The following is a 12779-nucleotide window of genomic DNA, read 5'->3' as shown; positions in this document are numbered from 1 at the left end:
TTGTTAAGTAATCATTGTAGACGTTTCACTACTCATCCGAGCAGCTTCTTCAGTTCAACTGAGAGAGAGAGATCATTTGTTACCACCTAAACGTTTTCTTCTGGCTTTTAAGGTCCAGGAACTATATTTGCCTGAGACTAGACACAAAGGCTACAAGACCATAAAGAAAGTGGATACCAAGTACAAGTTATGAGCAGACTGTACTTTGCCCACCTTTGCAACTTGCAACACTGTCAGGCACCACTATTTGTATTTGAATGACCCCAAGATGAGCACTCCTACAGATACCTGTAGATTTCTGGGTGTCATTATGAGGGTAGCCCTGTATATTGTAAATCAGTGATCCCCAACCAGTGGCTCAGGGGCAACATGTTGCTCCTCAACCCCTTGGATGTTGCTCTCAGTGCCCCCAAACCAGGGAGTTATTTTTGAATTCCTGACTTGGGGGCAAGTTTTGGTTGAATAAAAACAAGATTTCCTACCAATTAAAGCCCCTGTAAGCTGATAGGGTGCATAGAGGCCCCATGAACTTGTGTTGCTCTCCAAGCCTAGTAAGAAAGCCAAGTAACAAAGGTTGGGGACCCCAAATGGTTCAGCCTAGACACATTTAGTTTTTGGGTATTCCTACCATTGAGAAGATGGAGCACAGGAGTTCAACATTTTTTCCCAATGTGCTTTGTGGAGCATCATACACACCTGGGAAACATCTTTAAGGTTGCTGAATTGTGATAAAACCCATTGAGAGCCGTCTTCTATCTGAGAGACATTCATAAGCACTTGAACTGGGCTGATATCTTCCATGGAACAGTCCTGTAACACAGATAAAAATATGGGAGAGGCAACTAGCCACCATGGCTCCGAGGCTGCTTGCCCTCTACAAATGAACTCACTGTTAGGAAGAGGGTGAAATTCTGGCATTGCCAACCTTCGCTTTTCAAACTAAACGTTGTATTGACTTCTCTATCTTGGCTCTCGAAAGAGACCCGACTCAAGACGCGCCCCACTTCCAGAGAAAGATCGCACTCAAGAGAAACACTCACGGGGTCTGCATTAGAGACAGTAAAGCAATTTGTTAGAACTTTCATTTCTTCAATGAACCGATTGCCCAATGAGTCCAATCATAAACTGAACTAGGATCATCATTTTGTGCAGACTAGAAGATGCTAATCATCATCCAAGTATGTGTAGGCCTAAGTCATGTTCTCACTTGTATATTGAGGTGTAAGTCTTGTGAGGTGCACACAAGCCTGCAGCGTCACTTTGCTCTCACACTTGGTACTTTCCAAATGACGGGTGGGGATTTCTGGAGGGTCAAATGTCATCTTCACCGTTACATTGAAAAGTGGTTTGGACCTGAGTGATATAATTGAAAAAAGGATAAGTCTACTTGGTCTCAAGTTTATACTTAATACACAATGTGACTGGCTAAATGGTTCCCTCTAACCTGTGGAGGGTGACATTATTCCATGATCCGACGGCGAGATCTATAAGGCCATCCCTCGTCATGTCGAGCACACCGTCGATGGACAAACCAAAGCCTCTTTTCCCTGGAGGAGCCACCAATCGCTGAGGATAAAATTAGACCAAGAGAGGTGTAAGGAATGGAGTCCTGGTCTTTCTTAAAGCAATCATAAGTAGCTAGACCAGGGATCCTCAAACTATGGCCCGCAGGCCGAATCCGGCCCCCTAGGCTAATTTGCACCCGCTGTGTCCTCACCCCTGGCAGTGGAGAGAGAGGACTCAGCGGGGAGTGGGAGGGGGGAGCTGGGAGAGGGAGGACGGATGGAGCGGGGGAAAGCTGGAAGAGGGAGGACAGAGCAGGGGGGTGAGCTGGAAGAGGGAGGAGCTGGGAGAGGGAGGGAGGACGGAGCAGGGGGGAAAACTGGAAGAGGGAGGAGCTGGGAGAGGGAGGACAGACGGAGCAGGGGGAGCTGGAAGAGGGAGGGAGGACAGATGGAGCAGGGGGAGCTGGAAGAGGGAGGGAGGACAGACGGAGCGGGGGGAACTGGAAGAGGAGGACGGACGGAGTGGGAGCAGAAGGGGGTGCTGGAAGAGAGTGGACTCAATGGAGAGTGGGGAGCTGGGAGAGGGAGGGAGAACGGACGGAGTGGGGGGGGAGCTGGAAGGAAGTGGGAGGGGGGAGAGGGAGGACGGACGGTGTGGGGGGAGCTGGAAGAGAGAGGATGCAGTGGGGAGTGGGGGGGGACTATAGTCCGGCCCCCCAACAGTCTGAGGGACCATGAACTGGCCCCTTGCTTGAAAAGTTTGAGGACCCCTGAGCTAGACTGTCCATATGTACCTTGAGCATAAACTCTCTTTATAGGGACACCTTACCATGTGGTAGAAGAGCGCCTCAATATAATTCTAATGAGCTTCTCCCTTTCCCCCTATGACATATCCTAGTATACATTCCTTATACACAATCAAATGAATAAGTGAGACCCATGAGAATGTATTACAAGCTTGTACCTGGATGTATGCTTTTTGAATCCCAGTGTTTTTGCCTTTGAATATATAGACTGCTCCTCTGCCTTCAGTCTCATATGGTGCTCCCACTGCCACCTCGCAGAGACCATCTCCATCCAGGTCTCCCATTGCTGACACGGCGGCACCGAACTGTGCAAATGGGTGGCCGACATCCCCAAGGAGAATGCCAGAGCTTTGGAGGGAACCCTAGTACAACAAAAGCCAGTTAGTCAAAAACTCCTTAACAGATGGGAAAAGCTTAATCTGAGCCTTACTCACATTTGTGAAGATATAGACATACACACGCCCTCCCCTTCTCTCTTCCTGGTAGTGAGGGGCTGAGATCAACACAAGGTCGGAGAAGCCATCTTGGTCAAGGTCAGAGACGGCTATTTCTGCGCCAAAGTATGATCCTAACTGGGGAAGAAAAGAAAGAGTTTGGAGTTAGTAGGAAAAATACAAGTACAAAAGAATTAGTCTGGATATGCAGCCGGCCAGAAACTGAGAAAAGGTTCTAAGGTACCATAGAAGAAAAAGAGAGAAGATGGAAGATGGTCATGGACAACCATTTGTGGTGCAAGTAAGTAGGAAACTCAATAAGAAAAGAGCTTCAACAAGAAAAAAATGTAAAGAACAGAGGTCCCTATTTTGTCACTGAATCTGGAAGACTATACATTTTTGGTACAGTTTTACAGTAGAATCTTGACTAATAGCGCTATATAGTAAATAGTGGACCCCCTGTAAAGTAGAAGGATATTCTAAGTCACCTTGGAGTTCCATAACTAGGGTTCCCAACTGTCTGGCCAAAACTACCTGCCTTCCCAGTTTGGAAAACCAGACAGGATTCTCAAAAGATTGACGTCAATTGGCCAATCGCCAATCGCTGTGTCATTACACTGCCCCCATGATGGCACAGCCCGCCTCCATGACGTGGCAACCCTATTCATAACCATCTTTCATACAGGTCATGGAGCTCAGAGGTGAAATTTACATAATTAATCTTTACTATCGAGAGAAGGCTCTCACCTGTTCTCCATACACTCCATCTATCTCCTCCCATCCTGTCTCACTCATGGATTTCTCTAGTAATGTCACCTGTCCATGGTATTGGTATCTGGGGGCCCCTGCCACGCAGAAAACTCTCCCCGGTGCTCGTAGGAATTTCACAGAGTAACCTGTATTGAGAGAATAGCACATTATTGTAATGGAAATATTTAACTTCTAGGGGGTTGTCTCTTGCATCTTCCTTTCCATCTCCATGTTATGGGCTTTTCATGTACTGAACTATTATGTTGTCCTTCATTGAAATAGTCTTAATACAGCTGGTGTATTAGTTTGTCTGTATGGGAGCTATGGAATATGACCTCATTAATGTTAGGGTTACAGCTTACTACTGCCGTCAATGTATTTGCCTAAACAGTGGGTTGATCTGAGAACCTTCGTCTGGGGTCTACCAAATATCTTACAAGACCTGAACGCCTCTTTCCGCGTTTTTATTCTTGCATCCAAATCCACAGGCAGACACAGGTTTGCTTATGCATCAGTTCTATGTTAAGTCACTACAAGTTCCTGTGTTTGCACTATTGGCGCATGAGGCAGACGAGCCTAGATCAGTAGTTATGGTCTCTGCAGTGACTCCCACCGTTCCTTCAGTTGTTTTCTCCTATTGTGACCCAGAATGTTTGACCTTTGCTACCTTCTGCCTGCTATGATCTTTGCCTGACTAAACCTTTGATGCTCGCCTCAACCTCAGCCTGACTTTTTCTCTTGAACCTCTGACTCCTGCCTCAACCTCAGCCTGACTTTTTCTCTTGAACCTCTGACTCCTGCCTCAACCTTAGCCTGACTTTTGCTCTTGAACCTCTGACTCCTGCCTCAACCTCAGCCTGACTTTTCCTCTTGAACCTCTGACTCCTGCATCAACCTCAGCCTGACTTTTTCTCTTGAACCTCTGACTCCTGCATCAACCTCAGCCTGACTTTTTCTCTTGAACCTCTGACTCCTGCATCAACCTCAGCCTGACTTTTTCTCTTGAACCTCTGACTCCTGCATCAACCTCAGCCTGACTTTTGCTCTTGAACCTCTGACTCCTGCATCAACCTCAGCCTGACTTTTTCTCTTGAACCTCTGACTCCTGCATCAACCTCAGCCTGACTTTTGCTCTTGAACCTCTGACTCCTGCATCAACCTCAGCCTGACTTTTTCTCTTGAACCTCTGACTCCTGCATCAACCTCAGCCTGACTTTTTCTCTTGAACCTCTGACTCCTGCATCAACCTCAGCCTGACTTTTGCTCTTGAACCTCTGACTCCTGCATCAACCTCAGCCTGACTTTTCCTCTTGAACCTCTGACTCCTGCATCAACCTCAGCCTGACTTTTTCTCTTGAACCTCTGACTCCTGCATCAACCTCAGCCTGACTTTTTCTCTTGAACCTCTGACTCCTGCATCAACCTCAGCCTGACTTTTTCTCTTGAACCTCTGACTCCTGCATCAACCTCAGCCTGACTTTTTCTCTTGAACCTCTGACTCCTGCATCAACCTCAGCCTGACTTTTTCTCTTGAACCTCTGACTCCTGCCTCGACCTCTGCATTGGCTCTTAGTTGACTACATTTTGCTTTGTTCTTTGGCACCTGGTTCCAGCTAGTCTTACTTTTCTGTGTTTTCCCTATATCTATTGTTTACCTTAAACATGGCTAATCAAAGCTGCCTTTTTCTCTGTGTTGCATTAGATCAGTGATCCCCAACCAGTGACTCGGGGGCAACATGTTGCTCCTCAACCCCTTGGATGTTGCTCTCAGTGCCCCCAAACCAGGGAGTTATTTTTGAATTCCTGACTTGGGGGCAAGTTTTGGTTGAATAAAAACAAGATTTCCTACCAAATAAAGCCCCTGTAAGCTGATAGGGTGCATAGAGGCTGCCTAATAGCCAATCACAGCCCTTATTTGGCTCCTCCATGAACTTTTATGGTGCTTGTGTTGCTCTCCGAGTCTTTTTATATTTGAATGTGGCTCACGAGTAAGAAAGGTTGGGGATCCCTACATGAGTGCTATACCAGTTCTTAGGTGATGTTTGCAAAGGCCATAATCTACTTATTTATTCCAAATGCCTAAGAAGGACACTTTATACGCTTGCAGAGAGCTTCAAGATGCTGGTGTAGGTTAATCTCAATGGATATGCTATGCATTACACTACAGACCCTATGGCTCTAGAGTAATTATTTGGGAAGGTCCATGTGTTGTGTCTTTAACTGCATTGATCTGTTACCCAGGTATCCAAAATGTCTGCCATCTTCTTGGCTCATGTTGATGAATAGTTCTTTGTGAGAGAGTTCGAGTTCCAGCAATCCTCCAGACCACCCATAGACTCCAGGATCACCCAGCATGACCATGTCCTGCAAGAGATAAGCCAATGAGGTGCTACCTTGATTGTTTCACTGTCTAATCTAAGGACAGTGGGCTTCTGGCTCTCCAGACCTCCCCAGATCGCTCCTCTCACCTGGAGCACCGCAGAGCTGAGACCGGCGGATGAAAATTCCCGCTTAAATTTCGTCCCCTGACCTGCACCTAAGGGCATGACAAATGATAATATTTATATTATATAAACTCAATGCAGCCTCTCAGCATTTCCCCCTGAGCATTATGGCCTTCCCCTGTAAACTGCAGTCTCTTAGGTGCCATGAAGTCTCTCACCTTCAATAGAAAGAATCTTGCGCTGCAGTTCCGCAAAGAGTATAGTCAGTTGCTGTGCATCAAATTTCTCAATGGTCCTTGTGTGTTCCTTTGCAGGCCAGGAAACAAATGCTTCCAAGTCTTCGGTTTTAAAATTCTGACCTACCTGTAAGATGATCCAAGAGACAAGAAACATAAACCAGAGAATCATGGAGACTTGGGGGACACAACAAAACTTGGTGTTCAACCAGTTGGCAGAGTATTGTACGATGTTAGCCATAGATCAAACCAGAGAATATAGAGTAACTTAGTAGAGGCTTTTGGACAACTTAGGTCCCTGCTTAAGTGATTGTATACACATTTTATAATTTACTAAGTTAGGCAATAAAAGGTATCACCTACCTACTCTATATTTTCTGTTGGGTCTATGGGACATGTACATGTGACACAAATCAGACACAAATGAGGTAAAGAGACAACAAAAGTTGTGTTTGAGAGTGAGAGAGAGAGAGAGAGAGAGAGAGGAATAATTCATAAATTGAACTGTGTGGTACATGGGGGTCAGAAAGAAGCACAAGTAAGAGTCAGTAAGCCATAGATGGATCTGTAAAACTCATGTAATGCCCAGGATGAACTCAAGTGGAGTGAGACGTGGAAGCGTATAGAGTCTTCTTTCCTGTATGGGTATGAGTGAGATGGGTGGTTTCTCTTATAGATCTGGTAATGATACTTGGATTTGCTATTGTTCTTTGCCTGGTACCAGTGGGCTCAGGTCAATAGTTTGTCATGGTGGAACCGCACAGCCCTAAAGAAGTTCTGACTATATGGCCCTCAAGAAGGTGAACCTGAATATAATAAAGCATGTCATGAAGAAATGGTCTATGCTTAATGAAGTCCACATGTGACCCAGGTGCATTTTCGACCAATAGCTATTGAAATAAGTAAAACGTAACCACAAGATGGGTATCTTGCAAGAAAAAAACGTCTCCACTTTATATACCAGCACTTTACTAGAAAGATTCTTTGGCACAACATAATTCTGATAGAAAGCAGATGTTTCAGTCAGGTGAAAGGTCTGATGGTGTGTGCTGGGGAAATGTCCCTTTGCCTATTTATTAAAAAAGCCTTGTTGAAGATGAAAGGTTGGAAAGATTGTATTGTGAAGAAAACTTGAAAATATTGACTTTATCCATGGAAGTCTCTCTGAAGGCAACACAATCTCCTGATGTACAGTCCGAAACCACTTATGGAAGGAAACCCCTGCCGTATGGGTCAATGTTGAGCTGCCTGAATGAAGGTTCCAATGTCTGGATTGCTTGAAACCTGTTCCTGCAGAATGATGAACAAGATCTTGTGCTATGTCTAGGTAAACGCCAGAATAGTAGGGGTGGTGGCCAAGGGGTGATGGGTTCCAAAAACGTCCACATTGCCAGTGACCGAGCAGAAAGATTTCACTTTGAACATGGAAACCTGGAGAAACTAGTTTAGCTTAGTCTAAAACTGGGTGAATTTTGGGGACCAAGAATATGTTGGTATAGAAAAATTAGTGTAATGGCCTGGTGGCTTTGTTTCTGCACATCACTTGAGCAACAGCCTTAGGGTTAGAGTGTCTCTGAGGGTTCTTAAGGGGCCCTGGAACATTTTTAAAACTGAAGGTGTGGAAGGTCTGGTGGAGCACCTATAAAAGATTGGGTGAAAGTAGAAGGCACCATGGGATGAAGTCACCAAAGACATTTGCTGCCAATGGCAGAATAGAATGTGCATGATATCATACACTGGTGCCTGAGGAAGGGAGGAGGGTTGTGCAGAATAGTGATGCTGGAGAATGCCTTATTATATGACAGTAAGTAGAGCAGAACCAGAACCAGTTTGACCAGTGTATAGACATCACACAACAACACAGTGATAGAAAAGCATTACACACTAAGAGTGAATTGCTAAAAAGACACAGTGAGACTCACATATTAGTGGGGTGCAATAATAAAACGTGCAACGCTTCCCTAGGCCGGGTAACCCATAGCATGTAGCACTTACTGCAGTTGTCTGAAATATAAAATCTGACTGGTTGCTGTAGGTTACTAGACCTGCCCAGAGTTTGCACCTTTTATGCAACCCCATAAGAGAGACACAAATGGATAAAGACAAGGAAATGTATCCAGTAGGCTTTGTCACCCCAATGATGTAGCGAGACACTCGAGCCTTATCGGCCTTCTCTATTGCCTTTGTAGTGTCATCGTCTGTGCTTTCACCATCTGCGAGAATCACGAGAACCTTCTTAGCGCTGGGCCGGGAGCCATTTTGTTCTGTAAATATATGGTCTCTGTAGGGATGGCACATAAGAAGATATTCACATGTCACTTATTTTCCCAAGTTTGGTCTAACCGTTGTCCAGATTTATACATTCAATTATATATAAATTCAATAATGCCCCTATAGTCTTCAAAGGAGAAGAAAGGTAAAAACTAAGCTTTATCAGAAAGGTCTATGTAAATACAGCCATAAGCACTCACAGTAACTGTCAAAAGATTTCTTATGTCTGTTTTCCTCTGCCAGAGACATGCAGCTCTCTCCTCTCTCCCCTCTCCCCCAAGAATGCTAAGAACTTACTCCCCCCCCCCTAGGAATGTGGATCTGAGCCAATCAGCAGGAAGCTGACTCATAGTCTAACTAACTGAGCATGTTCACTGGTCTGGGTCTCGATGCAGGAGTGAGGCATTATGGGAACTTTCTTTACACAGCTGTTTGGCTTCTTATCATCTGAACGGGTGAAATATGGGGAGACTTAAGGGCACTATTGAGAGAACTGAAGGTATGCCTGCAGCTTGGGATTAACTCTTTATTAAGCCTTTCCTTCTCCTTTAAAGGGAAACTATACCCCCAGAATGAATATTTAACCAACAGATAGTTTATATTGACCCATTAAAGAATCTCACCAAACTGGAATATATATATCAGTAAATATTGCCCGTTTACATCCTTTCCCTTGAGCCGCCATTTAGTGATGGGCTGTGTGCTCCCTCAGAGATCAGCTGACAGGAAGTGATGCAGCTCTAACTGTAGTGTGGGAGCAAAAGGCAGAACTCTGTCCATTCATTGGCTGATGGGGCCTAGCATGTATGTGTGCCTTGGCTTGTTTGTGTGCACTGTGAATCCTATGATCCCAGGGGGCGGCCCTTAATTCTTAAAATGGCAGTTTTCTATTTAGGATTACCCAATGTAACCAGTGCTAAAAGCAATGCTGCTGGGGTTCCATTAACCCCGTATGTACTTACAGTGTGTACTGAATGGCCTTGTAGGTATTGGTGAAGCCCTTCAAAAGCCTATAATTAGCCAGAAGAACATCAGGATTCCGATCTTTCTGGAAATCAGCGAATGTAAATTCTGTCTTTGGGTGTGTTGAGAACTGGATGGCGGCAAACTGTAAAAAAAAAGAATGTCAATAATGATTAGGGGACTTTGGAGGGACACGTGGGTCCCAAGGGGGTGGTGTAATTCTAAAGTAACCAGGAAGCAAGTAGGCATCCGCCCAAAACTCCTTCCAATTCCAGTCCGGTGTGTGAATTATCCTAAATACCGTAAGTACCCACAATGCATCTCACCCTAACTGGCCCTAGGGGAACTTACATGCACACTGGTTTCATTCTCCAGGCTCTTTATAACGTTTTTCATGAATTCCTTTACGATATTGACCTCTATCTCCCCCATGCTGCTGGAACCATCTACCATGAAGCACAGATCCACCTCGGCTTTCTGGCAATCTGCAAGAACATTAATGGGGTTATTCACAAGCTGAAAATCCATAGCAACTACTTAGCAGTTACCTATTCCTGGTATGTAAATAATACTGCACCATTGGAAGGGTTGAACTTGATGGACTTCGGTCTTTTATCCAACTTAACTATGTAACTTAATTATGTAACATGCACATGAGTCCTAGATCCTAGGGCAGGGATCCTCAAACTTTTTAAACATGGGGCCAGTTCATCGTCCTTCAGACTGTTGGGGGGCCGGACTGTAGTCCTCAAACTACGCCCCCCTCCTGCGTCCTCAAACTATTGCCCTCTCCCTGCATCCAAAAACTACGGCTCCTTGCTCCCCGCTGTGTCCTCCAGCTCCCTGCCCCCCGCTGCATCCTCCAGCTCCCTGCTCCCCGCTGCATCCTCCAGCTCCCTGCCCCCCGCTGCATCCTCCAGCTCCCTGCTCCCTGATGTGCCCTCCGGTTCCCTGATCCCCACTGTGCCCTCCAGCTCCCTGTTTCCCTGCTCCCTGCTGTGTGCTCTGGCTCTCTGCTCCCCCGATGCGTCCTCTGGCTCCCTGCTCCCCACTGTGCCCTCCGGCTCCCTGCTCCTCCACTGTGTCCTCCGGCTCCCTGCTCCCCCACTGTGCCCTCTGGCTCCCTGTTCCCCTGCTCCCTGCTGTGTGCTCTGGCTCTCTGCTCCCCCACTGTGTCCTCTGGCTCCCTGCTCCCCACTGTGCCCTCCGGCTCCCTGCTCCTCCACTGTGTCCTCCGGCTCCCTGCTCCCCCACTGTGCCCTCCGGCTCCCTGCTCCCCCACTGTGCCCTCCGGCTCCCTGCTCCCCCACTGTGCCCTCCGGCTCCCTGTTCCCCTGCTCCCTGCTGTGTGCTCTGGCTCTCTGCTCCCCCACTGTGCCCTCCGGCTCCCTGCTCCCTGCTGTGTGCTCTGGCTCTCTGCTCCCCCACTGTGTCCTCCGGCTCCCTGCTCCCCCACTGTGCCCTCCGGCTCCCTGCTCCCCCACTGTGCCCTCCGGCTCCCTGTTCCCCTGCTCCCTGCTGTGTGCTCTGGCTCTCTGCTCCCCCACTGTGTCCTCCGGCTCCCTGCTGTGCCCTCCGGCTCCCTGCTGTGCCCTCCGGCTCCCTGTTCCCCCACTCCCCGCTGTGTCCTCTGGCTCTCTGCTCCCCCAATGTGTCCTCCGGCTCCCTGCTCCCCCACTGTGTCCTCAGCTCCCTGCTGTGCCCCTTGGCTCCCTGCTGTGCCCTCCGGCTCCCTGTTCCCCCACTCCCCGCTGTGTGCTCTGGCTCTCTGCTCCCTCAATGTGTCCTCCGGCTCCCTGCTCCCCCACTGTGTCCTCAGCTCCCTGCTGTGCCCTGCAGCTCCCTGTTCCCCCACTCTCCGCTGTGCCCTCTGGCTCCCTGCTCCCTGCTGCGTCTGCAGACAGGTAGTAGCCAGGGGTGGGGACACAGTGGGGGCTGGGTAAATTACCTTGGGGGGCCGGATCTGGCCCATGGGCCGTAGTTTGAGGATCCCTGCCCTAAGGCCTATGACCACCCACAGTTTGGGACATTATTTACTCCCTCAATGCCAAGACCCTGGGTAGGGAGTCACTAAACAACGTACCAAACTGTGGGGAAGGGTCTCACTGACTGGGGCCACCCAGCATGAAGGGCACTTCTTAAAATTTGGGAGGAATGTCTGTTTGTTCTTACAGATAATCCTGATATTTTCCATATATTATTGGAACTGTAGCTGAATGGCTGATGCAAATGTATAAGTTAAAAAGTACATTGGAATAAAGGGCTTTCTATGGGAGGCCGGTCTTAAAAACTGTGGGGCCCAATTGGGACCATTTTGGTGGGGCCCCTACACAAGGTGTTGGCAGCCGGCACAGGGTTCCAGGGCGGGGTGGCCAAATAGCCCCTGCCTCTCTCCATGGGACTAATGGTGTAACCCCGCCTTTTCACCTCTCTTTCTATTGCTCCACTGGCCCCCAACATTTCATGGCCCAATGTGGCCCCCAAGCACAGAATAATCAAAGAAACACAGAGATCTCAGGTCCAGGCCAATGCCCATCCAGCCCTACCCTATAACTTTTTGGGGTCAACTGTTGAAGCACAATGGAAACATGGCAGACTCTGTCTGATTTCTCTTTGCTGCCTTAAGTAACCCATGGGGAACTTCTATTTTCACAACCGATACAAGAGGAAGTCTAAAAGCTGTTGCACAATGTTATTCTGCGCAAGAGAATGGTTTCATTAACCTTGGCTGGTGTAGCTGAAGCCAGAGGAGCGGTGGTTTATTGGAACTGCATCAGCCAGTCACAATCCAGCTGACAGTTTGGCTGAGGTTTGGCCATCCCTTGTCTGACAGTGAAGGAGACAGAATTATGAAGAACCCCAAGCAGTCAGGGAAAGTTCTTGGAAACCTGTATCCTACCTTGGTGGCCGGGGTTGAGTTCTTTGGATGTGGCCAGACTGGAGTCAATCATGTAACATTCCCCATTCGTGTAGGGCGTCTGGTAACAATCTCTGGGTTTGCCAGGACCACACACCTATAGGGGTTAATAAGATATTTTTCATAAATATATATATTGAAACTGCCTGCAGCCTTGTGCCTTTATATGGGCACAGAGCCCCTCAGTGACTGCTAATATCCTTATCATTTACAGTAGGGGGTACATTATCCCTTATAATACATGAGTGATACTCAGAGTTCCCTGTATAACTCAGCCTGCAGCCTTGTGCCTTTATATGGGCACAGAACCCCTCAGTGACTGCTAATATCCTTATCATTTACAGTAGGGGGTACATTATCCCTTATATACATGAGTGATACTCAGAGCTCCCTGTATAACTCAGCTTGCAGCCTTGTGCCTTTATATGGGCACAGAACCCCTCAGTGACTGCT

At 47.5% G+C, this 12779-nt stretch overlaps 1 protein-coding gene across 2 annotated transcripts in view; it reads right to left on the bottom strand.

The window, feature by feature from the left end:
• The window catches only part of itgal (integrin subunit alpha L), a 38933-nt gene that overhangs the window by 15302 nt on the left and 10852 nt on the right, over positions 1-12779 (bottom strand). For both annotated transcript variants that reach the window (XM_031893535.1, XM_031893536.1), the window contains exons 5-18: positions 12309-12423; positions 9761-9894; positions 9409-9554; positions 8309-8456; positions 6158-6302; positions 5964-6031; positions 5733-5859; positions 3493-3641; positions 2746-2883; positions 2470-2673; positions 1445-1566; positions 1208-1353; positions 891-1045; positions 697-810 (exon numbers count right to left, since the gene is read on the bottom strand). In XM_031893535.1, the coding sequence (XP_031749395.1) occupies positions 697-810; positions 891-1045; positions 1208-1353; positions 1445-1566; positions 2470-2673; positions 2746-2883; positions 3493-3641; positions 5733-5859; positions 5964-6031; positions 6158-6302; positions 8309-8456; positions 9409-9554; positions 9761-9894; positions 12309-12423 (1911 nt within the window). The remainder of the gene's footprint in view (positions 1-696; positions 811-890; positions 1046-1207; positions 1354-1444; positions 1567-2469; positions 2674-2745; positions 2884-3492; positions 3642-5732; positions 5860-5963; positions 6032-6157; positions 6303-8308; positions 8457-9408; positions 9555-9760; positions 9895-12308; positions 12424-12779) is intronic.

The sequence above is a fragment of the Xenopus tropicalis genome, chromosome 9 (assembly GCF_000004195.4).
Source record: "Xenopus tropicalis strain Nigerian chromosome 9, UCB_Xtro_10.0, whole genome shotgun sequence".
NCBI lineage: Eukaryota > Metazoa > Chordata > Amphibia > Anura > Pipidae > Xenopus > Xenopus tropicalis.
This window is presented reverse-complemented; position numbering and strand designations above follow the sequence as displayed.